The sequence below is a fragment of the Gopherus flavomarginatus genome, chromosome 10 (assembly GCF_025201925.1).
Source record: "Gopherus flavomarginatus isolate rGopFla2 chromosome 10, rGopFla2.mat.asm, whole genome shotgun sequence".
NCBI lineage: Eukaryota > Metazoa > Chordata > Testudines > Testudinidae > Gopherus > Gopherus flavomarginatus.
The window spans coordinates 37,790,142-37,815,011 of NC_066626.1; the positions used below are offsets into that span (position 1 = coordinate 37,790,142).

Consider the following 24,870-nt stretch of genomic DNA (forward strand, 5'->3'; position numbering starts at 1 on the left):
TGGTCTCAGATTCAGAGCAACATAAATTACAGCAAACTCTACTTTAATTTTTGGCACTCATTTAAAAGTTTAAGAAATGACAGAGCTATAGAAGTAGTGTAGTATCAGACTTTTTTTCTCTATTGCAATCTTAACTCAAAGACAATTTGGACTTCAGATTTCATTTTTAGGCCTATAATGTGGACAATTTGGGGTACAATTTAAAAAAAAAACAACAAAATAGAAGAAAAATGCTCAAATATTAAGGATAAGGAAACAGTGGATTTGCATGAATGTTTAAAAAAACTCTGCATTTGAAGTTAAATATATTAGCTCTCATCAACATGATAGACTGTGGCAACAATACGCGGATTACTGAGTAACTTCATTCATATTTTTTAATATTTATTTTCACAATTTACAAGAGTGTGGAGGTGTAACAGCATCCATTAAAGCCCAAATTTTCAGAAAAATGCACTATCATTTATGTACCTAATTTGTGTGTGCAAATGACTAGTTACATTTAATTGGTAATTTGAGCACAAAATAAGGCTCTAATCCTGCAAACCCTTATACCCACACATAACTTTACACATGTGGGTAGTTTAATTCAATGGGTTGTGCCTAAGCATTCACAAGATTGAGGACCTAAGTATGTAATTACTCATCATATCTGTGAACATTTAAACAAACAAAAATCAAGGAAATTTAAAAGGAGAGCTTCCATTTCATTGTTAATTCACCTTCTTGTGCCTATACAAGTTCAAGATGTTATTAACATGTACCAGATTAGTTAGCCAATATATGTCAAATTAAAAGGAGGTTCAATTATACGACAATTTGATGTATGATTGAATGCAAAAAACTGTACATTTATTAACCAATTGTGTAAATTAAAAACAGCAACTTTTTTTAAAAGTACTCTATGGCTAAGACTTATAGACCAAGTTTGTCTCAAAGTGAACACAAAAAACAAGAGTTTACAAAGCAAACACTAACAACCTTATATGAGAGAGAGGTAATAGCAGGCACTGCTATCCTATATTATTAATTCAGTAATTAGAGGGCCAGATTCTGATCTAATTTACAGCTAATGCACATTTACACAAGTAAAAAGTGACAAAGAGTCCTGTGGCACCTTATAGACTAACAGACGCATTGGAGCATAAGCTTTCGTGGGTGAATACCCACTTCATCAGATGAATGTAGTGGAAATTTCCAGAGGCAGGTATAAATATGCAGGAAAGAATCAGTCTAGAGATAACACGGTTGGTTCAATCAGGGAGGATGAGGCCCTCTTCTAGCACTTGAGGTGTTGACACCAAATTGACACCAAATTTGATTAAACAAAGACTGTGAATGGCTAGCCAACTACAAAAGCAGTTTCTCCTCCCTTGGTGTTCGCACTTCAACTGCTAGAAGAGGGCCTCATCCTCCCTGATTGAACCAACCGCGTTATTTCTAGACTGATTCTTGCCTGCATATTTATACCCGCCTCTGGAAATTTCCACTACATTCATCTGATGAAGTGAGTATTCATCTACAAAAGCTTATGTTCCAATACGTCTGTTAGTCTATAAGGTGCCACAGGACTCTCTGTTGCTTTTTACAGATCCAGACTACCACTGCTAACCCTCTGATAGTTTTCACAAGTATAACTGAGATCAGATTCTAGCTCTACATTTATGCCATAGTGAAGTGATATATAGGAGTCATAATAAACAGAAGTCCCCTTTTGTATAAATACATTATAAATAAAGTATGTAGAGATACAAATATTTATACTTACAACAGTAGTTTAACAGTCTATTTTAGAAGCAAACACTAAAATAATACTTTGTTAAAAATGTGTCTTACTTGAAATGAGCAGAGTAAATGTAAACAGTACTGCATTAGCTATTCAGTGATGCTACACACCTCAGCAACAATTTGTGTACATCTTGAAGCCTGTAGACCTTTAGTAATGAAGTAAGTAGAAATTGTTTATGCAAAAAAATAAATAAATAAAAATTGTTAAATACCCAATGTTTGGTACAAATGCTTCATATGCAGATAAGTTACTTTTTATACATTTCTTTAGAAAAATACATGAGATATTTCTACTTTCAACTGGCTAAAAATAAGGACCAGATTATGTATATCCTTGTGTTTTTAAAGGAAGGCAATATTAAAATTACCATCAAGCTGCTACAGTAACCTATTAGGGACTCAATCCCCTACTTCTTACACAAGCAAAATTCCCATTCAAGGAGAACAGTGAGTGCACAAGGACTGCAAGACCAGATCCTAACTTTGTACAAATGACCAGCTGGTCCATGGCACAAGTGACATCATACCCCCCCACCCCATCGGAAACCTTCTTCAAGATTTAAAATCTGCAGGTTTGTTAAACTCTCAGACTAACACACTGTTTAGAAAAGAGCTACACTTACAAATGCAGATGCCTATCTGTTAAGCCATCATTTGTTCCAAAAAAATGCACATTCAAACTGTGAAGTCATTAGGAAAATACTCTTGCAAATAAAACTATATAAAGATAAAATACACTTCAAAGTTAGTTTTTACATTATTCTATAAAGTGCAGAAAAATCCTTCTAAAAGGGAAATAACTACTCCCTATAACAATAATATAATTACAGCAGCTTTTGCATAGCATTACTTATAGAAATACTGCAGTTTCTTCAGGAAGAAGAGGATGGAAGAGTCTCTTCCAATTCAGGTCTTTTCTTTGAAACTGATCTGTTTTCTTCAGGAATGGTTGATGGTGCCAAGTGTCCATTGAGAGCACTTCTGGAACAGTGAGCAGGTCCTGTTACGATATTGATTAGTATTTAAACTGTGCGCCAATTCAATCTGTTAATCATTCTGCTTGCAAATATTTCACATAGACAACATTTTTTAAAAATATTGGATGCAATATTTACATGCTCTCTATGGTCTGCATTGAATTATTCTAGTCTATATCAATGCCTGGGGTAATGGATGAGTAATGTTAAAAGCTACTGAAAACTACAAATAATCATACTATGCAATACACAAATACTGTAAGAGAAGAATCTCTGGGGTGCACAGGGAAATTCAGTTAAAGGGGCACAACAAAGAGTGTGTGTTAAGAATTAGTGCAGCAATAATCCTTTCACTGAAAAACTCCACTGGGACACTTCAGCCATTAAAAAAAGGTGTTTGCTTTGTTAAAAGAACCCAGCCTACTGCACATTATACCAGAAAGGATGTTTGTCTACTTGATCAGTAGATGGCTCATTAATGATAGATTTAAACACATGGTAAATCAACCAGAGACTAGTTTCTGCATTTGAAAAATGATACTTTTTCATCAGATATTTAAGCAGCTGATGAGCAAAAAGAGTGCTGTTCTCCATGTCAGTCAGAATACAGGGTAATAATGGTACACTATTCAAATGTCACTCTTCTTAACAAGATTATGCCAGGTGACTAATGCATATTAACGTTACTGGAAGACATCATAGAGCCTCTGGTAAGTTCTCCATTTCAAATGAAACAGCTATTCCACTTTGGCATTTATCTAGCACCTGGAGAGGTGTCAGAGGTGGTCTATCACAGAGAAGTGGGCTGCTAACAGGTCTTTTTATTTCTGTATATAAATGCACTGGAAAGCAAGTCAGGAGCACTCTTTGCTTGGTCTTCCCCGGCCCCATGCTTAAATCTTACCCAGTAGTTAGCAGTAAGAAAGTACATTTTATCTTTGAAACTGCGCAAATTTGATACAGAATCAGTGAGCCGGAATAAACATGGAACTCAACAATGCCCTTTTCCAGTTATTTTTCAAACAAGAACTGCTCTTGAAAGTGTGTAAACAGTTTTTCATTAATAAAATGGAAGGGATACAGAATCCTCTACTGAAAGTTTGTTATTTTCAGCGCCACCTACTGAGGAAAAGAAGGAACTGAATCAACTCTAGGAAGATGGAGCCCTTAAAGTGGAAGACAGAAAAGAGACTCTTCTCTGTAACATGGCAAAAGACAAAAACTACATTCGTGAAAAAGCTAGAAATTGGAGCAATTCTACAAGGAACAAGAACAGACTGGGATTACACAAAATAACATGACTGATCTGACCACAGCTGTTATGAGAGAAGACAGACTGGATCATCCATGGGAAGAGGAACCAGACCATGGTCACATAGGGTTGAATTCAACTTTGTTCAAAAGGACAACACAAGGTATAAGCACCAATTAGGGCTTAAGTGGGACTTGAGCAGTGCATAGGCCTTGTGTTGACCTTCTGTACAAAGGATAAGTTACCCTCTGAGAGAGGAGAGGCTGGCCCAAAACTGGGTCACTCTTGAAAGTGACAGGCCACAGCCTTCCTGATAAAGTTAGAATGGGGTAAAAACAATTGGGAGTTTCATGGGAATACCATAAAGAGACCTTACCTTGGCATATTTATGCAACAGGATCTAGTTATCATGGGATCATTGACATAGAGTATAATAGTCCTAGATTGTTGTTTTGATTTATTGACCATGCTGAGTTGTTTCAGAAGAGTGTTGCTCTGTGTATGGGGCGGGTAGGCAGGGGTATAAACTGTTCTTTACTAATACACTGGGTTGTCACATTCTCCTCTCAGTTCTACAGTGTAACTCCATTCAATGGAAATTAGCTCCACTCGATGGGACTGCCCTGATGTAACTAAAACAAGAATCTGACTCACTATAATGGTTAGACTGGAAAGAACTGATCAACATTCTGCACAGGATTCCAAAATGTTAGTTTATATATGAAAATGTATAATTTAAATGTTTGTTGTTCATGTAGTCCTTATGTAGAGCCCAGTTCTGCCAGATTTACTCCCCTTAGGTAGTACCTTACTTTACAAATAGCACCACGGATTTCAGTGGGACTACACAAGATCTGAGATACCAGTCGAGGTGAGTAAAGGGTGGCAAAGTCAGTCCTGTAGTGAATACATCAGCAGTTTTAATTCACTACATAGGAATCCTACAAGCAACTTTATTGTTTAATGCAATGGCTCCGATTACATACAAAGATTGTAATTTTAGGTATTCTCCTTGCACTGGTGTTAGCAGTACAACAATTGTGCTAAGTACAGTAACAAATTCAACAGAAGTACACACAGTAAAACTCTCTCTCTTCCAACTTACTCTCTGTATCTTCAAGAGGAATATCATTACAGGATTCTGTATCAGAGTATGTTCTTCTGCGTCGTTGGGATAACCGGTGGAATGAAGAAATTGGTTCTTTTGTGGCATTACTACTGCAAATTAAATAGGATTTATTAGTTTTACAAACTTATAACAAACAACTAGCCAGTCTATTAGCTTTTAATTTAAGATATATCTTTTGGTATTTATAGTGCTCTTATTAGATCTATCTTAAAGATAGTAAAGAGCAATACTGAGGAGTAAGCTGAAGGGAACTCCATGTGAACAGAACACGGGTAGCCTGCACAGATTTTGAAATCTGAAAAATGTGATCAGAATATAATTCTTGCAAAAAGAAACAAATTCAAAATGTGCAAGAATGAATCATCAAAAATCTTAGTGTTTCAGGCCTCAATCCTGCAAACTCTAATGTGTATGAGTAATTTTACGCAAGCACAGTTATCCCACTGAAGCTACTTATTTGCATAAAGGTACTCACAAGAATAAGTATTTGCAGGATGAAGGCCTTAGAGAATACTTCCATTATTTGCCATAAGATTTGATTAAACCAGTGTTTCTCAAACTGGGATCACTGCTTGTGTAGGGAAAGTCCCTGGCAGGCCGGGCCAGTTTGTTTACCTGGCCCATCCGCAGGTCCAGCCGATCGCAGCTCCCACTGGCCGCAGTTCGCTGCTGCAGGCCAATGGGGGCTGCTGGAAGCGGCAGCCAGTAAGTCCCTCGGCCCATGCCGCTTCCAGCAGCTCCCATTGGCCTGGAGTAGCGAACCACGGTCAGTGGGAGCCGTGATCGGCCAGACTTGCAGACGGGCCAGGTAAACAAACCAGCCTGGCCCGCCAGGGGTTCTCCGTTTGGGAAACCACTGGATTAAACAACTTGGATAAGTTATAATAGCAATTCTCTCTGATAAATGGTCATTTTAAATTATACAATTCTACCAAAAACCATAGAAAGACTTTGTACGAATTTTTATTATAATGTTTATAACAAACAACAGTTGGATTTACTTATTTATTTTGCCAGTGTTGACGTCTCTCCTTGATGATATTTTTATATTTATTTTTAAAACTAAACTAAAAATATATCAGATTTGGAATATTACTCAGAATAAAAATGGAAACAAAACTTTACTAGCATATTTTTTACTTGTATGCAAGTTGCAACATCTGTGTCTTAATTTTAGATTTGCAAAACTACTGATAATAGATTGTTACTTTCTAAATTTTAAACCATTTTCTGACCCTGCAAATCCTCTGCATAGTGACTTCAGCTGATATTTCCCTACTGGGGGGCTTGCTGGATTGGTCCAATGAGGTGCTTTCAGAAAGTAAATTAGCCTACTTAACAGCAATTTTTAATCTTACCTCCCTGAACTGTATGTACCAGGATGGCTAATGGAGCGTTTCATCTAGAAAATGAAAGAAATAAGTTTAAAACTCTTTATCACGATTTAGCAAATGCTTATACACAGCCATATACTTATTATTTAAAACAAAAATGAACCAGTTAAGGAATCTTATTTAGCTATTTGAAAGAGGCTAGATTGCTAGTAACGCAGGAATTTTTAAAGCACTAATAAAAGAGAACTAGTTTACTGTCCAAAAATATTACATCTCATTCTCTCTTGCCTCAAAAATTACTCAGATTTCTACTGGATCATTGGCAGAATGCACGGATACCTCAAAACATTTTAAATTAATGCCAGGTTGAAGTCTACATTATACAAAAGGATTAATCCAAGAGCTAAATTTTGCCATTTGGTGTGCACACAGGGAGCCCTCTGATTTCAATGGGAACTCTCTAAATGTGCCCAAGAGAATAATTTGATCTAAAGATTGATCAATAAGAGTTGCTTGGGTGGATGGGAGGAAAGAGAGAAGATCATCAGATACAGATAAATTAAAGAGAAAGATTTGGGGGGGGGGACCCTAGAACAGAGTAGATCTGAGAATCCACATATATGAAATACAGTTTGACAGAGTCTCACTTATTCCAACCCCTCAACAGGAAAAATAAATAAGTAAATAAATAAGAATACTATAAAGTATTTTAATCTTGTACATTATTTAACAAAAACAAACAAACTTATCAGCTAACACATATTTGATCAACCAGGATATTGTTTAAAAAGAGACATATTAAGACTGGGAATCTGAAAGGCACTTCCTGAGAGTTAAGCCACAAAAAAGTTATCTGTTTCGATGAGCAGCCAGGTTACAGTATTAAAAGAGAACAATTAATATTTAATGTTTTTAAAAAATAACCCTGCAGTATAGGTAACAGGATAATTCAATTTTCGTATGAATGCTGCAAAGTACTGAGCGTTGATCCAGTACTGGGGTCCGATTAGCATTGTCATCATCCATGGGAGAATTACTCCTATGATGAACAGTTTATGGGAAGGCTGGCAAGCAAACAGACTCAGGAACATGTCAGTAGTGATTTACACTTAAGGCTAAAACGGTTGACTTCAGTGGAGTCAGGATTACACGTGACTATATAGCGTATATTCTTCTACCCTCCCAATCAATAGCATAACACTTTAAAATGTTACTCTTATAAAACATCCAGACCATTTGAATAGGTGAAGGTGACACAGGAGAAACTAAGGGATCTGGATGAGGCAGCTGAAACATCTCTGGCTTAAACTTGGCATTAGCTATCTTCACACATTCTTCAAGTGTTGTAATAAATGTGTTACATGTGGCACTGAGCAAGGAGGAGGCTTCATTCATGTTCTGAAAACAAATGATAGCACAAACATCAGCAAGAATGTAAAAAGAGACTGAAAATGTTACCTTACAATCAACTGATTTCCCAGTTAACTGCCCAAAATTCTCAAAAAAAACAAGTTTGGTGACTATACTTTTTAATGGCAGCTAGAATCAACCTTACTGAAAAAACAACAATATAATATCTTCTAGTGTGGACTGTACTACCATACTCCTGAACCCAGTGTATGAGCATCTGAATATAGGCAATTTTAAACATCTAATAAACTGACATTACATAAATATTTTCCAACATTAGGTTGCTAATAAGGTGCATAAGGTGACAACAAGAATTTAACATGATTTAAATAATCAGGTTCTCCAGTATAATTTTAGAAATCTGATACCTCAATGCTGGGAGATGAGCGACTCTCATCATGGTGAACAAATTCTTGTATTGTATGAACTTGCTGCATTAAGAGATCACAGTAGAGGCGAAGTTCGGACATTTTGGTCTTTAGAGATTCATTGGTTTCACTAATTTCTACAAGAAAAATAAAATAATTAAAAAACCCACCAATCACAGCATGACTTATCTGCACAGTTTTTACAAACAAAAATTGAAATTCCTTTCAAGACTAGGAAGGGATTCTTAACTGAGTTGGGAATAGTTTCACAAAGTATATGTAAATTTGGAAGGGACCATGGAGAAAGGTATATAACCAGGAAACAAGAGGTAAAATATTTTCGCATTTACCATGTCATCCCAGGGAGCACACAATGGACAAAGTCTGTGGCCTCAACAGGTGAAGGAGGTCTGTTCCCCTATATCCACAAGCACCTGAGGAGAGCGGTTACTCACTCAGGGAACCTTGCAAATGATAAACCTTCAGACTGGCTACAGAGGATTACCAGTCTTTACCGAGAAAAACTAGGGAGGCAGAAATGGGGATTATGGAGAGAAATCAGAACAATGGCAACCAAATGACTCCCTAACAGCTACAACAAGTGTTTTGAGAATGACAGCTCTAGATTGTTTAAGTTTTAGCTTTTTATGTAAATAAGAGCTCTCCAGAAGCAGGAACAAAATACTATTTTCCCATCATGTTTGCTGCAGGTTTTGTGTTAATTTCATATTTCCTATGCTGTATAACCTAGCACTGTAAATAGTGTTAATAAATGCTGTGACAGTTCTCTGACTCTTAGTTTTTACTAGCAACAGTTCTATGATTCTGGTAGGGCCAATATCTGGAACAAGACAAATCTGAACATAACATAGAAACCCAAAATAGGGAGAAACTCTGACAACCAGCAGTGTAATAAAACTCAGGAGCAGTAAAGTGAAGTCAGAAGCAAGTTGCACATGAGCAATATAAGAAGTGATATGACCTACCTGATGCCATACATTAACAATATTTTAAATATTTTTCCTTGCTCAGGTATATCTTTGCATAGCCAGTCAGACATCTTTCAGTCAGAAGCTGCCAGTGTACTTCAGAGACACTCACTGGGCTAATTAGACTGGCAACATTCATAATTCTGAGGATCAGTGCCAGCTGGGAGATTTTTAAACTCATCCATTTTACCAAGTCTAGTGATACCTTTCGATCAAAGTACTATATTTAATTAAAATTAGCTCATATTTATACACACACACACACACACACACACACACGTACGTAAAGAGAATTGGACTACTCAGAGAAATACAGTAACAATAATTCTTCCTTTCTGCTAATTTTAGCAAAGGCTGATCAGTTCTTTTCTTGTTCCCCTTGGAAATTGCAATTTAAATATAAGCCGGAAGTTATGATATGCACACAACAGGGATTACATCCACAATTAAGATGCATCAATATATTTATCAATATATAAATTAGATTTATATCTTACATAAATAATATTAAATTCAACCACTAGAATGGGACAAATTAAGAACCATCTTAATCAAAAACAATTTTATTAGATTTCATACACTTTAATGGTATAAATACCTTTTTCTTTTTTTGTTCTGGTGTCTGTCAAACAGGCTTTAGAACTACCCAGTGCTACCAGCCATCTTTGCCTCTCAGCTGCATTAACTGCTTTCATATAAAAATGCTGTTCCCCTGGGATGATTAACTCCATTCTTGTGTTGTCTGTTGGATGAACTAATGATAAAAAGAGAAAAAAGACTAATTTTGCAAAAGATAATTAGTATCCTTACTGGTTTAGTTATCAAATACAGACCATATTATTTCAAGTTATTTACAAATTACAGATTGCATTTGGTAAGAAACGGAAGCTATTCAAAACAATTTTAAACATTGTATGAATTTGATATTCATGAACGTAATTGACTAAGTAATGGCTACAGCCAGACAGATACTGTGCAAAATTCCCTCAAAACACTGCCAAAACATTCCTCGCCTGAAACACCAGTTAGTCTAGTCCTGATTCAATCATGCCAACCTGAAGATTTCTGTGATGTGGGCAAATATCTATGAAGGACTAGACTAAAATCAGTCTCACTTTCCTTTCTGATGCAACCTTCTGGGCTCTGTGTCAAAAGTCACCATCCTCCTAAGCATGAGGACAGAACAGTACTCCACTTACAGCCATCATATTCAATACTACAACTTTAATCAGCCACAGATGTCACAGGTACCAGGCATATTTCTCAACCACAGTACTCCCAGGTCTAGGACTGGACAGCCCTGGGTACATGACAGATGGAATTAATCCCAAATTACTGGCATCTACTGTTCCTCCATACTATAGAAAATGAACAAGCAGACAAGAAAGAGGGACTGAATATTTCAAGAGATTAGTAAGGAGACATAAGCCTTTCGCTCCTAGGTCACTGGTTTCAATCTAGGCACTGGCAGTAGTAACCAGAAGTTGTTGCCATATGATAACTGCTTGCTGGCCTACGTAAGAGAAGTAGATGGACTCAGTCCATTTTCTAGTGGTCAGGTATCCACATCACAAATACCTCCACAAAGGTACATCAGAAAAAAAGGCCAAAAGGCAGAAAGTAATGGCACCCACCAGATCACTCCTGTGGTGGCTCTCCCAGCAAACAATTCCATTTTTTTATAATTGGAGATATACCTATCTCCTAGAACTGGAAGGGACCTTGGAATGTCACTGAGTCCAGCCCCTTGCCTTCACTAGCAGGACCAAGTACTGATTTTGTGCCCCAGATCCCTAAGTGGCCCCCTCATGGACTGAACTCACAACCCTGTGTTTAGCAGGCCAATGCTTAAACTACTAAGCTATCCCTCCCCCAATTCCTAACATTCAGCATTACCTCCCTCTGAGTTTGCGAGGGAGAACAGCTGTAGCTATGGTGACAGCTTCAGATGCCTTCATTTATGATATTTCCAATGTAAGACATAAACAGAAAAGTTCTTAATACCCTAAGGTTTATATGGCTGTTTTTAAACCTCATAAAGGAGCAGTAAATATCATAACCTTTTTCATTATTATTTTTCTTCAGAGTTCATGTTCAGTAACTAATTGGGGTTGATGTAGCAAGCGCATCTGACTAAACATGTCTCGATGTGATTTTTCCCCTTACTTTTTTTAAGCATCACAGAAATTAGTGATGCAAAAGCATTAGGTCACCTTATTCATCCCCCTGCCAATTAAAATTTCCTCTAATAAAATTTTATTTAAATCTTACCTTTAATTTCACATACTGCCATCTTTATACTTCCTTTACTGCCTTTGCAAACATCATCCTGTGAATCATAGTAGGACAATATTCCATTGTCTAAAACAAACCAGCGAGGCTGCCAACCTAGGAAGACCATAAATATGAGAGAAAAGTGTTATACTAACTGTTTAATTGCAAATCCAAGTTCAATCAAAAGTAAAGCTGTTTGTTAAACCATTAAGAGAAACAGAATTTACACAGATGCAAATACTACTGTGATGTATTATAAAGATATTTTACACTACCACTTTTTGCAATATTTCATTAGCAATAATACCTCCCCACTCACCCCCCACCTGCCTGCCGCTCACCTCCCCGTTTGCCACCTCACCCCACTCGCCCTCCCACATCCCATCTCACCTCCCTGCCCGTGGGGCCCCCCAAAGCACAGGGCCCGGGACGGTGGCCCCAATTCGCTGTACCCAAGGGACGGCTCTGTTGATGACATTTAGTTAGAGGTGTCAGCTTGTCCTTTGTCTTTGAGAAACGAGGTTACCCCCTCTTCCTGTCCCAAGGACCCTGTTTACTATATATATGTAAATTGAGGTAAAAATAAATCTTTGTTTAGGATAGACATGTTTAACAGCTTCTGCCTAGACAGGGCTATGTGGGTTTGAACACGTGCCAACATCATCATACAAGGGGAATTCATAACTTTACATAAAATGTTACTACATACATTTCACCATGATATTACTGACCAATTGATATTGATATTATTAGTTTTCAGATGATACCTCACAAGGCATATTTGGTACAAAGATTATTACAATAATGCGTAGGTGCAAATGCAGTGGTATATTCAGTCACACTACTCCTTCTATGTAAAATAAGATAAAAGAGAGAATAGGAATTATGATTTTATGATTCACAAATGAAACCTGTCACCCCTGAACTTCAAATGTTTAAACAGGAGAAAAGGCAGCAGGTAACACATACTCCTATGGTCTCTTCATATTATAACAGTATTTGACTCTAGTGAATGTTTGATTGGTCCTTTTAATCTGTAAGAATATCCAAAAAGAACTAAGTAATTACCTGTGTCAAACAATAAAGATAATAAATAAATAAATAAATAAATAAATGACAGTCGTGATTATCTAGATCAGTTGCAATTCAACAGTTTTCAGTTTAGTTTACATCGAAATATGCAGTTTAAAAAAAATCTCTTTCTAGTTTATCCCCATAACACATTTTCTGCAACTGCTTTTGAGACTACATTGTATTTATCTTTGAACTATGTGAAGAGCTGACGAATCCATGATCTGCTGCATGGACTTGTGTTGATAAGAAGGGACCTTTTAACAGAAGATAATTCTGGCTATATTTGATCCTTGATGTCATTGGCAATGCATATAAGTAAACAAGAGAAGTTTATGACAGTAACAAGCAAAACAAGAAAATGTTTTATCTTACAGTAAACTGGGTGATATAGAGAGTACCCTGTGTGTGAAAAAATATGTGACAGATAGCACCTTATATATTGCTGGATGCACATACAATGTTTAAACTAGAAAAACAAGCTGTTTTTGTTTTTGGTTTGGTTTAAAAAGGAGGATTGGATAATAATACATAGTAGACTGAAAGATAGTTTGCAATGGTTTGGCAATATTACAGACTAGACAGAAATCTCTGAATCAATCCTCCATGGGGGATCTAGATGCAATTTTTTGTTTAAAATTGGTAACAACTTTTTCTAACATAATTTGAACCTGCTGATTTCAAAAATGGTTGTTACCAAGTTAAATTCTGATGTTTAGACTCTCAAACTTGCAAATAAATATGGCAACAAAAATTCACCAGAAATGTTTGACATACCAGTAGTGTGTGCATGAACTTATCAGCAAAATTAAACTTAGGCATAATTTCTTTTCAGTCTATTAAGAACAGAAATGAGAAGACACAATCATTATTTTAACACCTACTATACTTGAATAATCAACCTTTTATAGCATTTAGTCATCCATAGATCTTAAAATTAGAAATATGTTAATAACACAGAATGTATTTTCCTGTCATATGTGAAATCGTTTTTTGTATGCTTTGTATTTGTTTAATAGTGCATAATGCTTTATAGTTAGACTAGAATTAACATAGATGATGGTATTTTTTACAAATAGAGAGAGTAACAGTAGTTAGCTGAGGTGGTGGTTTGATTATGGTTGTGAGCAAACCATGGAACTGGTAGTAAGTCTTCAAAAATTCACACCAGTTTTCTACAGTTTCTATATTATTTGCCAACAATTAAGTAAAGAAATGTGTGAGGCAGGTGAACAAGGATTGCATAGAATAAGGGAGGCAACAGCCATTAGAAAGAAACGGCAAGATATCATAACAGAGAGGCCACTGACAGAACTGAGTTCCTCTTTCAGTCAGGATAGACAGTATCAGTCATGTGGCAAACCAAAATCCAGAGGTCACAGAAAGCAAGAACGTCTGCAACTAATGTATCGTGAGTGGCAAACTGTAATGATCTCAATAAAGAAAGCAACATCCATAATACAAGACAGTCCAGTTCTACGAAACCTATGGACTGGAGATACTGCATGTTTAAGGGGTTTCTGTGAGGGATCATAATTGTCAAGTGATCATGTCAGAAGTTCAATCACATGGACCCTGATCAGAGCCAAGAGTGGTTCAATAGCGTAGGAAAGAAAGAAGGTGGAACTGTAGGCTTCACCAAGACTTGCTCAGACCTCGGCAGATGGGCCTTGTCTTACAGCGTGAAAGCCCATAACACAATGAACACTAGAGCCATGTTCCATGTTGGCTTGGATACCAATTTATTCACCATGAGCCAAGAAAGGCAAGGAAGCAATGTGACAATGAAGATGAGGATGCACTCTTACAAACAATTCAAAGATTAAAGATTTTCTCCTGGGAGGAACACCCACTTCCTTGCAAAATATTGCAACAAACGATCTGGCTACTGAAGCCACATAAGATGCACTGCTGAATGCAAAGATCCTAGGACAAGTGCAACTGGACAGTTTTGTGAAGAAGTGGCTTATGACACGAGAGTGGGAGCCTCGACGCATACTTTTTCCATGCTATATGAGATGGGGAAAAAAGTAAAAGAAAAGGCCTCAACCATGAAGGCAGACAGAAATATTCTTCAGCAACTAGTCACATCTTATGAAGTTAGCAGGACTGTGAATTTGCAATAGATTTTTATACATAAGTTAATGCCCATCCCTTTGGCACTAGCATAGACAAATGGCAGTCTAAGAACAGGGACAAAAGCAATACTGGATGATATGCTGACAGCTCATATACACTATTCACCAACAGTTACCCTTGTTGGGACAAGCTGTCTTGTGCCAGGTGCACAAGCTCTGGTACAAACCACAGGGAAGCCATTTGGAGCCAAAACATTTGGAGATCTTGCAGATACATTTGTAAAAACAGTATTTACGTCTTCCACAGAATAAACATTGTGTTGATAAGTACTGTAAGACAGTGGTCTCAACCAGGGGTATGCAGACCCCTGGAGGTACAGAGAGGTCTCTCAGGGGGTACATCAGCTCATCTAGTTATTTGCCTAGTTTTACAACAGGCTACATAAAAAGCACTAGCAAAGTCAGTACAAACTACAATTTCATACAATGACTTATTTATACTGCTCTATATACTATACACTGAAATGTAAGTACAATATTAATATTTCAATTGATTTATTGTATAGTTATATTGTGAACATAAGAAAATAAGCGCTATTTCAGTAATAGTGTGCTGCGACACTTTTGTATTTTTATGTCTCATTTTGTAAACAAATAGTTTTTAAGTGAGGAGAAACTTGGGGCATACAAGACAAATCAGACTCCTGAAAGGGGTATGGTAGTTTGGAAAGGTTGAGAACCACTTCTGTAAGGAATCTGTTAAGGTGGTACAAGGCAAAAATGTTCAAGAGATACAAGACCCATCTGAAGAATGGCAGAAGGCAGATCTGTGTCTCTTCCAAGTTACTGGATGAATCTCACTGCACTTTCAGAAAATAAGGAGATTCTTGCAATATTTTTATCTGAGCAACACAAGCACCACATGATAAAATTATCATTCTGGCTGGTAGGTTTCATGATAAGGCTGATGAATGGTGCTCAACAACACCACTTGACACCTATGAGCTCATCAGAAAGAAGCCGACACAAGAATAATTTTACTGTGTATACACAGTGATGCCATCAGTGTGGTTGTTGCAACCAAGAACTCTGGTGTGCTTATTCTTTCACTGGCTCACTATAGCTAAATGACATGTGGACACCTTTGGATGAAAGCTCGCACATTAAAGGAACCAAAGTACTTTCCTATTCATGCCACTTGTGAGAAAATACACTATGGATCCAATGTTCTGAAAACTCTACTCTCATTTCATGCCCTGACTGGTTGTGCGTTATTGCTGGATCACAGCAAGAAGACCGCATGGAAAATTTTTCAGCAACACCATTAGCTTCCAACACACCCAGAACAGGGTTACCTGGACTCAGAGAAGGTGAAAAGTGCAAAAAAATTTAGTTTTAAGATGTGTGGATTGCCAGAAGTTCACAGCACTGACAAAAAGCACATGCCAATTTGTTCACATGATTGTGGTGATCAAAAGCTTAACTCAACAAGCAATACTCTTTTCTTTCACATAACATACAGAGAGCTCATTACCAGGCACTAGTTTGGACACAGGCCCATTGCCCAAATCCAATTCTTTCTCCTTCAAATACAATGGGTTGGAAACAGGAGGATGGAATTCTGGTGCCAGAGCTCATGTCATTGCCACCAATACCAGGAGACTGCCTGGAGGCAATATTCTGTAGCTGCACAACAGGGTGCAGAAGTCCATGATGCAGATGCAGAATAGCATGAATTGTTTGTATAGGACAGGGGTCGGCAACCTTTCAGAAGTGCTGTGCCGAGTCTTCATTTATTCACTCTGATTTAAGGTTTCGCGTGCCAGTCACAAATGTTAACGTCTTTAGAAGGTCTCTTTCTAGAAGTCTATAATATATAACTAACTATTGTTGTATGTACAGTAAATAAGGTTTTTAAAATGTTTAAGAAGTTTCATTTACAATTAAATTAAAATGCAGAGCCCCTCGGACCTGTGGCCAGGACCCGGGCAGTGTGAGTGCCACTGATAATCAGCTCACGTGCCGCCTTCGGCACCCGTGCCATAGGTTGCCTACTCCTGGTATAGGAGCATGCAAATGTAGAGAACCGGAACAAGTTTGTGTCAATGTACTGACACTTAGTGCTTAAGGACAGTATTATCAAATCAGCATATGTGTTCTAATAAGGGACCTCACAAGACGTTGATTCAATATGCCATGGCATACAAAAGTTTCTCGAAATAGAACATTAACATATGTGCATAACTTGTGTACATTAAAATGTTCACTTAATGTTTGTAAAGAAAATATTTTCACTTATTTTAAAAACATTTGTTTTCTCATTCTGTGTTGTACTTCTGATAGTTAAATCAGCTTATACACTTTTGTCTCAAAGTGCTAATGCTCATGTTATAAGAGCCAGGTAAACACGCTCTTTCATGGTTGCATAATGCAATAAAAATATTTTTGGTATCTCTTATAAATAAGAAAGTGAAATTCAATAGCTTTAGAACAAGATATACAAGCTGATATTTTTGGACTACAAAAATATTCAGGTTACTAACAAAAAATGGGCACAAAAAAGCTCTATGACTGATTTTTCCATAGGCTTTCACAGAGATTTGTTTCCCTTTTACATTCAGAATACTGTGAATTCCTGGAGTTCTAGGTTTTTCAAAACCTATCCGAGACTCTGCCATAGGCAGACATCATGTGGAGTAAAGTGAATGTTCCATATGTAGTTTGTTGAGCTTGCATAAATGCTTGCAGGTACTGGCTCGAAGATAGCTACAGTGCAACTGAAAGATTTAATTTGTGCATTTGACAGCACTGTGTATAATCTGTTTTACTAACAAACAATAGAGGAGAAATAGTAATTGTCCTCTGTTTATGTCAATCTTTCAGATAGCAATAAAAGAAGAAAGAACCATAAAAAAATTGTGAGGCCCCAAATTTAACAGTGGGACTCTGTGGACAGATGGGGATTGGTCCTGCTTTGAGCAGGGGTTTGGACTAGATGATCTCCTGAGGTCCCTTCTCACCTAATGATCTATGACTCTATGTACTGTCTGCAATTAAGTAATATTTAAAAAATAGAATAGATTTCAAGTTGGCAGTATCCATTAAACAAGAACTACATCTTAAGGAAACCTGCCGAGTAATTTTTCATTTTTGTGCATGAAAAAGGGGTTAGAACTACAATCTGACTAATACTACTTCAAAAAGAAAGTGGCCACAGAACACACATACTATATTCATTGACATTTCACTAAAAATACAAAGTATCTCTATCAAATACATTAATCATGGAGAATAAAGTTTGTAAATAGTTATCTAACATTTGATAATAACCTAACTAGTCTTTCACAGGAAGAGGTGCACATAAGGTCCCCAGCAATGTAGCAAAGTACACCCCCCCATATATTTGAGAAGGATGTCAAGCACACAGCATAAAAAGACTAACAAACGTCTGAAAGAAAACCAAGCAAAACATGCTTGTGGTGCCAGCTCAGCGTAGCATAGTTTGCTACTATGCACAGGATTCAAATTCAGGCTCTATCTTAGAACTCCACTCCTGGACTAATGGTACTGGGAATGCAAAAGAGGCTTACGTTAGCATGATAAATTCAAGTCATGCTGAACACTGAGGTCACGCTTGACATATCTTTAAAGATAAAAATAGAATAGAATGATACTTGGTTTGGGAAGGGCGCAAATTTACACGACAGTTCAATTCAGCAAACAGAGGTAATCTGGGGTGTGATTGTTTTAAAAGAAAATGGTTAGACAATCCTGATAGCCTCCTACATCTGAAGAACTAGTTCCGTGTTTTCTTTCCTTTGCACTCTGCCATCATGCTCTATTAGCGTGTATGCAGGCAGCCAGGCAACCAGCCCACTAACATTTCACAGATTCTGATAGCTTAACTTTGCTGTCCAAACACATCTGAACTCACTGAAGCAGAGCAGCACAGAAAAGGAACAGAATAACAAGAGAGCAGAAAAAAGCCAGTGGCACTACAATTAAACAAGAGGCCTGAATAAGCATTTTATATGATCCTATACTGATTCACTCTAGGGGGCCAATTAGTTCCACTGAATTGGTAGAAATCTTTTTCATGATGAAAGGATGCAGTACTAATGACTGTCTCCAAGGGGAATCCTACAAAGGGAAAAGGAAGAGAGGAAACAAAATTAAAGAAACTTTGTGAGTTTGCTAATGGTGAATGCAGAGGTTCATTCCATTTCTCCCTAGAAATAAACTGACAGCTGCAATATATTTTTGGGAAAATAATTCAGTGCGGACATTCTTGCTATGTTACAAGTTTTCACTAACATTAGTGAGTGCTTTGCAGCACATCAAAGGCTTTTTAAAAAAATCTGTACTGTTCAGCATTTTCATTTATATAGTTTTATCCCACTCATTCAATCCTTACACCCAGTTCTGGCCAAAGCTAAGGCTTTTTTTTGAGCTGGGAAATACTTGTGGTCCTGGAAGTCAAAAACTGTCTCCACTGGAAACTAATCTTTTTTTTTACCTGGGGACAGGCACACAGACTGACTGACTCTCTCTCTCTGATACGGCCTGACACCTACAACCTTTACTCTCATCAGTAAGACCCTGTATAAATTACAGTGTCACAGCCTGTGGGCAAATTGTGAAATTAGCCAAATATCTGTTGGGCTTCACACAGCTGCTTGGGCTTCAAGCAACAGATATTGGTCACAGCTCCAGCAGCATCTCTGCTAGGCCTGCCAGAGGCCACTGGGGCAGGCCAGGGCTCCTAATTGCTGCATGTTGTCAGCGTTGCCCCCTCACCCTACCAGACGGGCAGAAAGCAGAGGCAATGGCCTAGGCTGGACTGGCTGTCATCAATAGGGAGACATCGCAAGACCCACATCACCTTGCCTCCACTCCCCAACATGGAATTGGTCCACCATCTCCCTACTCCACTCCCATATGGGACTGGTACACTAATGCCCCCTAGGAGCAGGCATGGCCTCGGTCAGCAGGGAGCTGGAAGAAGGGATACCCGCTTCTATGTCCCCACTGTTGGGAAAGTTGCAGCAGCTCGGGGTTGCGGGTGGGACTTGGTGGTCATGCACATCCCGTGAAATTAAAACATTTAACCAGGACACTGCCGTGATTTTATACAGGGCGTTACTCACCAGTACTCCAACTGCTACTTAGTTCCACTGACTTCACTGGAACTACTCACACAAGTGAGGGCCACAGGATGAGGTCTACAAAACGCAACTGCACACATGGATGGACCCACTGCTGACAAAAAGCTGTCAGCCACAGATCTTCCTGCACTGCTAATTAAAAACCAATTAACTCACTAGTGCCAGAGACAGAACTGTTTTCAGAACTATGGTATTGCCAGCCTGAAGGGTTCAAAAAGTCAGGTCCCAAAATATCATGAAACTTTTGAGCATCTAGGTTTCACACTTTCAAGCTTTTCTCTACAACCATGAGGATTAGATGCTTTTAAAAAAAAAGCTGGGGGGGAGGGGGAAGCGCTGAGATTCTCATGCAAACACTTTACTCCAGGAGACGGAGATTTAAGATACATACTAAATATCAAGAGATTTGTGATAAAACTCTGAGAGCTGGCACTGGACTATTGAAGAATGCAGTCTTGAGGCTTGGTGCAAGCAAGTGTACACAGACAGGCCTACTGCGAGTCATTCGGAATGATATGTCAGAAGCTTTCTGAATAGATCTCTGTGTTATAATAAGATATTACAGTATGCGCCCTATCTTAGGGCTGGTCTACACTACAAAGATAGGTCAGCTTTACTACATCACTCAGGGCTGTGAAAAATTTCACACCTTGTGTGATGTAATTAAACCAACCTAAGCTCCAGACATCACTTGGCTGATGAAAGAATTCTTCCGTCAAACTAGCTACTGCCTCTCAGAGAGGTGAATTTACTACAGTGACAGAAGAACCCCTTCTAATAAGTGTCTACACCACAGTGCTACAGCAGCATAGCCACTGTGCCTGCTGTAACACTTCTACTGAACTCAATTTCTGACTCAGCCCCTCTGACTTTGAACAAGTCACGTAATCTTCTGTGCCTTGGTTCCCCAGCTGTAAAATGGGGGTAATATTTCCTTTCTCTTGCCTTTTGTCCATCTTGTGTCTATTTACAGCCAGGTCCTGCAACTTAATCTGTGTGGATGGCCAACACAGATCTAGCTGGATCAGTGCCTTACACTGGAAGTTCTTCTAAGGAGAGACTGTCTCTTCCTATGTGTAAATCAGGGCCACTTGCTCCCATCTCCACCTCCACCCCACCCCCGGGAGGCCCTGGTGTAAATTCAGGGAAGGATTTTGAATAGAGCCTAAGAAACTTAGGGGGAAAAGTCTCATTGAAAGAGACTAGAAAGGACTTGTACTTATAAGTCCCATGAGTACTTCTGAAAATTCTACCCACTGTAAGCTGAGGTCCTAATCACTGTTGGGGCAGCTAGACATTATTGCAATACAAATAATAAATAATTACCTCCAAAACACTACATTAACACTGTAAAGTGAAGCCCACAAAAGTTAGGAAATGCCAGACTAAAGATTGCCTTCTTTAGTTAATGAGGGTATGTCTACACTTAAAATGCTACAGCTGCACCACTGTAGCACTTCAGGATAGGCGCTCATTACAGCAATGGTGCGGGAGGAGCTTCTTCCACCACTATAGTTAATCCACCTCGCCAAGAGGCAGTAGCTAGGTTGACAGAAGAAAGCTTCCATCAACCTAATACTGTCTACGTCAGGGAATAGGTTGGCATAGTTATGTCTTTCAGGGGTGTGGATTTTTCACACCCCTGAGAGACGCAGCTATGAGGATGTACATTCCCAGGGTAGACCAGGACTAAGAATGCCTTTTCTTTAATTCTGTAGAAGAATGACCACAGCCAAAGGTGTATCTTCACAACCTATGCTACAAGACGTTCGTTGGTTTTTTTTTTAAACTAACAAGCCTGTATGATGTGAATAACATAAAAGTTATTGTTTATTAAATGGCTTTTACAGAATTGTTATGTGCCTAGAAAAGCCATCAGAAATATATTACCACTTACTCATTTTCATTGTATGCTACTGATACATCTGGCTCAAAATTTATATATCTAAATATATCCAGAGGTGAAATCTAACTTCATAACAAGTTTTTAAGATTTTTAACAAATTTCTTATCATTTGTCCTATTCTGAATTCCCTAATTAGACTGGTCTTAACAGAGCTAAGACATTTATACAGTTACAATTCATCCTGTGCTCAATCATCCAATTTATTAATTGTGACTGGACATACAAAATAGAAATTCCTAAGTTAAGAGAACAGTCATATTTCATTCTGGGTCAGGAACTTGTAGTCATCTATTAAGTACTTTCCTCTGGTACTCTAAATTAGTGGTTCCCAGTCATCAGTACTTGTTTCAATACTGACACCGCAAGATCTTTTCTACGGTATTTCTTCACATTCTCTTTCCTACCACAGGGCCAGATCCAGCCTGAGATCAGAGAGCCTGAGCAGTCACATCTTCCATTGACATCAGCAAGAACTGAGAGTGTCCAGCAACTCTGCAGTTTATTGAAATAATGTACCACATTAATTGTCTCCATTCTGGGTCACTGTCCACATTCAATTCTTCTCTGCTATGCCACAGAGGCCAGACTATTCCAAACTTCAGTCTTACAAGGCAAGAAGAATTAGCCAATACAGCAAGGGTCTTACCTGCTAAACACGAAAGCACCATTTCCCAAAAATACCACACAACACAGTGATGGGCACAAAAATAATGCTTGTAATAACGAGGAGGTTAGGAAATATTGTTATTTGCAGAACCCATTCCATTATAGACACCTTTGTAGTTAGTGTCTTTTCAATCACTTTTTGAACAGATTGATAATCCTACTTTCTGTTAGAGCCATTCACTACAGGAAGACGGACAATTTTCAAGAGGCAATACCAAGCCCCTTCCTTCTCAACTGTCACAGAGAAAGGACTATGTTGTTAACTTGAAATTATATGATATGAGACATTATAGGATAATTGCTGATAAGCACAACTGTATGATAGGGTATGCTTTTGGAAGAACAGATGCAGCTGGGGACACAGAGGCTAGGACTCCTGGACAGAAGCTCCACCAGACTGCATGTTTGGAACTGGGGAGGGGAGGCTGAATTTGAAGGGTAGCGCTGGCTCCTGAGGACAAAGAGGGTCGGCCAAACTGCAATCAAGGGAAGCGCTGCCAGGCTCTTAGAAGTATTGTTATGTTTATGTTACATTTATTCAGGTTAAATAAATGTTTCGTGGTTTTTCAAGTCCAAAATTCAGAGGTATTAGTTAGTTATAGGGTTTTCAAGAGATCTGCAGGACCCTTGAGATAGAGGCAAGAAAATTACCTAAGATGTGCCGATATTCACAGGCAAGTGCCAAGAGAAAGCTCGAGGGGTAAGAGGGCTGTACTAGCTACCCAGAGACTCCTGTGTTGAACAAGATGTGTCCAGGAAAGGGCACGCAGTGCAATGACTATATTTTACAATATGTTTGCATGCCATTAATGATTTATCATAGCTATTTCTTATGGGAGGAAGGATGCTCTAGTGGTTAAGGTGATAGACTAGAACTTCAATTCCCTACTCTGCCAGATTTCCTTTATGACCTTGGGCTCTCTGTAAGCTGAGGATAACATTACCTTCTCACCTAACAGAGGTCTTGTGAGGATATATACTTTCAGAATTGTGAAGTGGTCATATGATGGCCATCATCCTCCACTGACTGAACCAGCAGGGGCCCCCAGAGCTTTAAGCATGAGCCTCTACAGCAGGGGTAGGCATGGCACTCACACTGCCTGGTTCCTGGCCACCAGTTTGGGGGGCTCTGCATTTTAATTTAATTCTAAATGAAGCTTCTTAAACATTTCTAAAACCTTATTTACTTTACATACAACAACAGTTTAGTTATATATTATAGATTTATAGAAAGAGACCTTCTAAAAACATTAGGATGTATTACTGGTACGCGAAATCTTAAACTAGAGTGTATAAATGAAGACTCCGCACACCACTTCTGAAAGTTGCCAACCCCTGCTCTACAATTTAAGAGCCAGGCTTTCAAGCTAACAGCTGTAACAGAACCATATCCTCTGTAGATTAGACACAGGGTGATAACTGTAGCACATATGCTGACCAGTGGGCTATATTGAGCAAGGGGAGCCATATAAGTACATTCCAAAATACTGAGTATGAATGCAACATATCTTCAATTAAAATAGCATGTGATTTAGTAATAACTATATTTTAAAAAGACCCCCAACACCTCCCAGACCTTGGGTAATCTCCAGGAAGGAGTTTAAAACGTGGGTGCGGGGTGAATTTAGTTCTTGTGAAAGGTGCAGATCAGCAGCTCTGGAGGGTAAAGTCTTCCACTCACTCACAGAATCGGACATCGCCCATTGCAGCCTGCACCACAACTGGGTTCTCCGAGCCTAGGAGCAACAGGCTACTGAAAGGAGACCAGCAATTCGCTGCTCTCCGGTAGGCCACCCAACAGCCATCAGAGGCTAAACCTGCCCCTTTCTTCCCAAGCAGGCTAGATTCAAACAGCGGCGACCAGCGCCACACGCCAGCTGGTTTCGTAAACTCAGCGGACTCTAGTCCGCACCCTCACCCCTACACCAGCACCTCCATCCCCCCGGCTGTGCCAAAGGCCCGCTGCCCGCTAACTCCCAGGCCCCGCCCGGAAGAGCGATGCTGCGCGCCAGGAGCAGCCCCGCCCTGCCCACACCTGTCAGGTAATTGGTCCACTTGTACAGGACTCCTTCCATAGCTTAGGGCCAGGCTCCGTGCAGCATCCTGCTCCTCCTGGGAACGGGCGGCAGCTGTGGCAGAGACTTTACGGCTGAGCCGCGCAGCTCGGGGGCCGAGAGAAGCCGCAGCCCCAGGATCCGGCCGGCCCAGCAGATGCTGCCCGCAGCGGGCTATGCACGGGGGCAGCAGGCGCGGCAGAGCGCCTCATGTCCTATGCACATGGCACTCCGGGGAGGTCGGGGACCGCAGGTGTCCAGCTCCCCGCAGGCTCTGCCCGCCCCGCTCCTCTGCTGCCTCTGGCTCCCCGTCCCGCCCCCGTCGTCGTGTTTGCTGCCATTGACCCGGACGTTTCATTTACTTCCTGCAGGAAGGGGGCCGGCTAAGCCTGCCCGCGTACCCGAGCCG

The 24,870-nt window shown here is 39.1% G+C and overlaps 1 protein-coding gene across 2 annotated transcripts; it reads right to left on the minus strand.

The window, feature by feature from the left end:
- Positions 1-830: 830 nt before the first annotated feature.
- On the minus strand, positions 831-24,869 carry PLEKHA3 (pleckstrin homology domain containing A3). 2 transcript variants are annotated; one of them, XM_050916838.1, is made up of 8 exons: positions 24,443-24,865; positions 11,519-11,635; positions 9,846-10,001; positions 8,259-8,395; positions 7,714-7,878; positions 6,505-6,548; positions 5,123-5,235; positions 831-2,788 (listed from the first exon to the last, which is right to left on the minus strand). In XM_050916838.1, the coding sequence occupies exons 1-8, from the start codon at positions 24,480-24,482 to the stop codon at positions 2,661-2,663; spliced, it is 900 nt and encodes a 299-aa protein (XP_050772795.1). In that variant the 5' UTR covers positions 24,483-24,865; the 3' UTR covers positions 831-2,660. The 2 variants fall into 2 exon arrangements, with proteins under 2 accessions (XP_050772795.1, XP_050772796.1); XM_050916839.1 differs by lacking the exon at positions 7,714-7,878 and having other exon boundaries at positions 24,443-24,869.
- Position 24,870: the final 1 nt, after the last annotated feature.

Coding starts and splice junctions, on each gene's coding strand:
- PLEKHA3 (XM_050916838.1), bottom strand. CDS start 24,482: ATGGAAGGAGTCCTGTACAAGTGGACCAATTACCTGACAG. Junction 7,879..8,258: donor GCTCATCTCCCAGCATTGAG/GTATCAGATTTC, acceptor ATTTGTTTTCAG/AACATGAATGAAGCCTCCTC. Junction 2,789..5,122: donor TCCTCTTGAAGATACAGAGA/GTAAGTTGGAAG, acceptor ATATCGTAACAG/GACCTGCTCACTGTTCCAGA.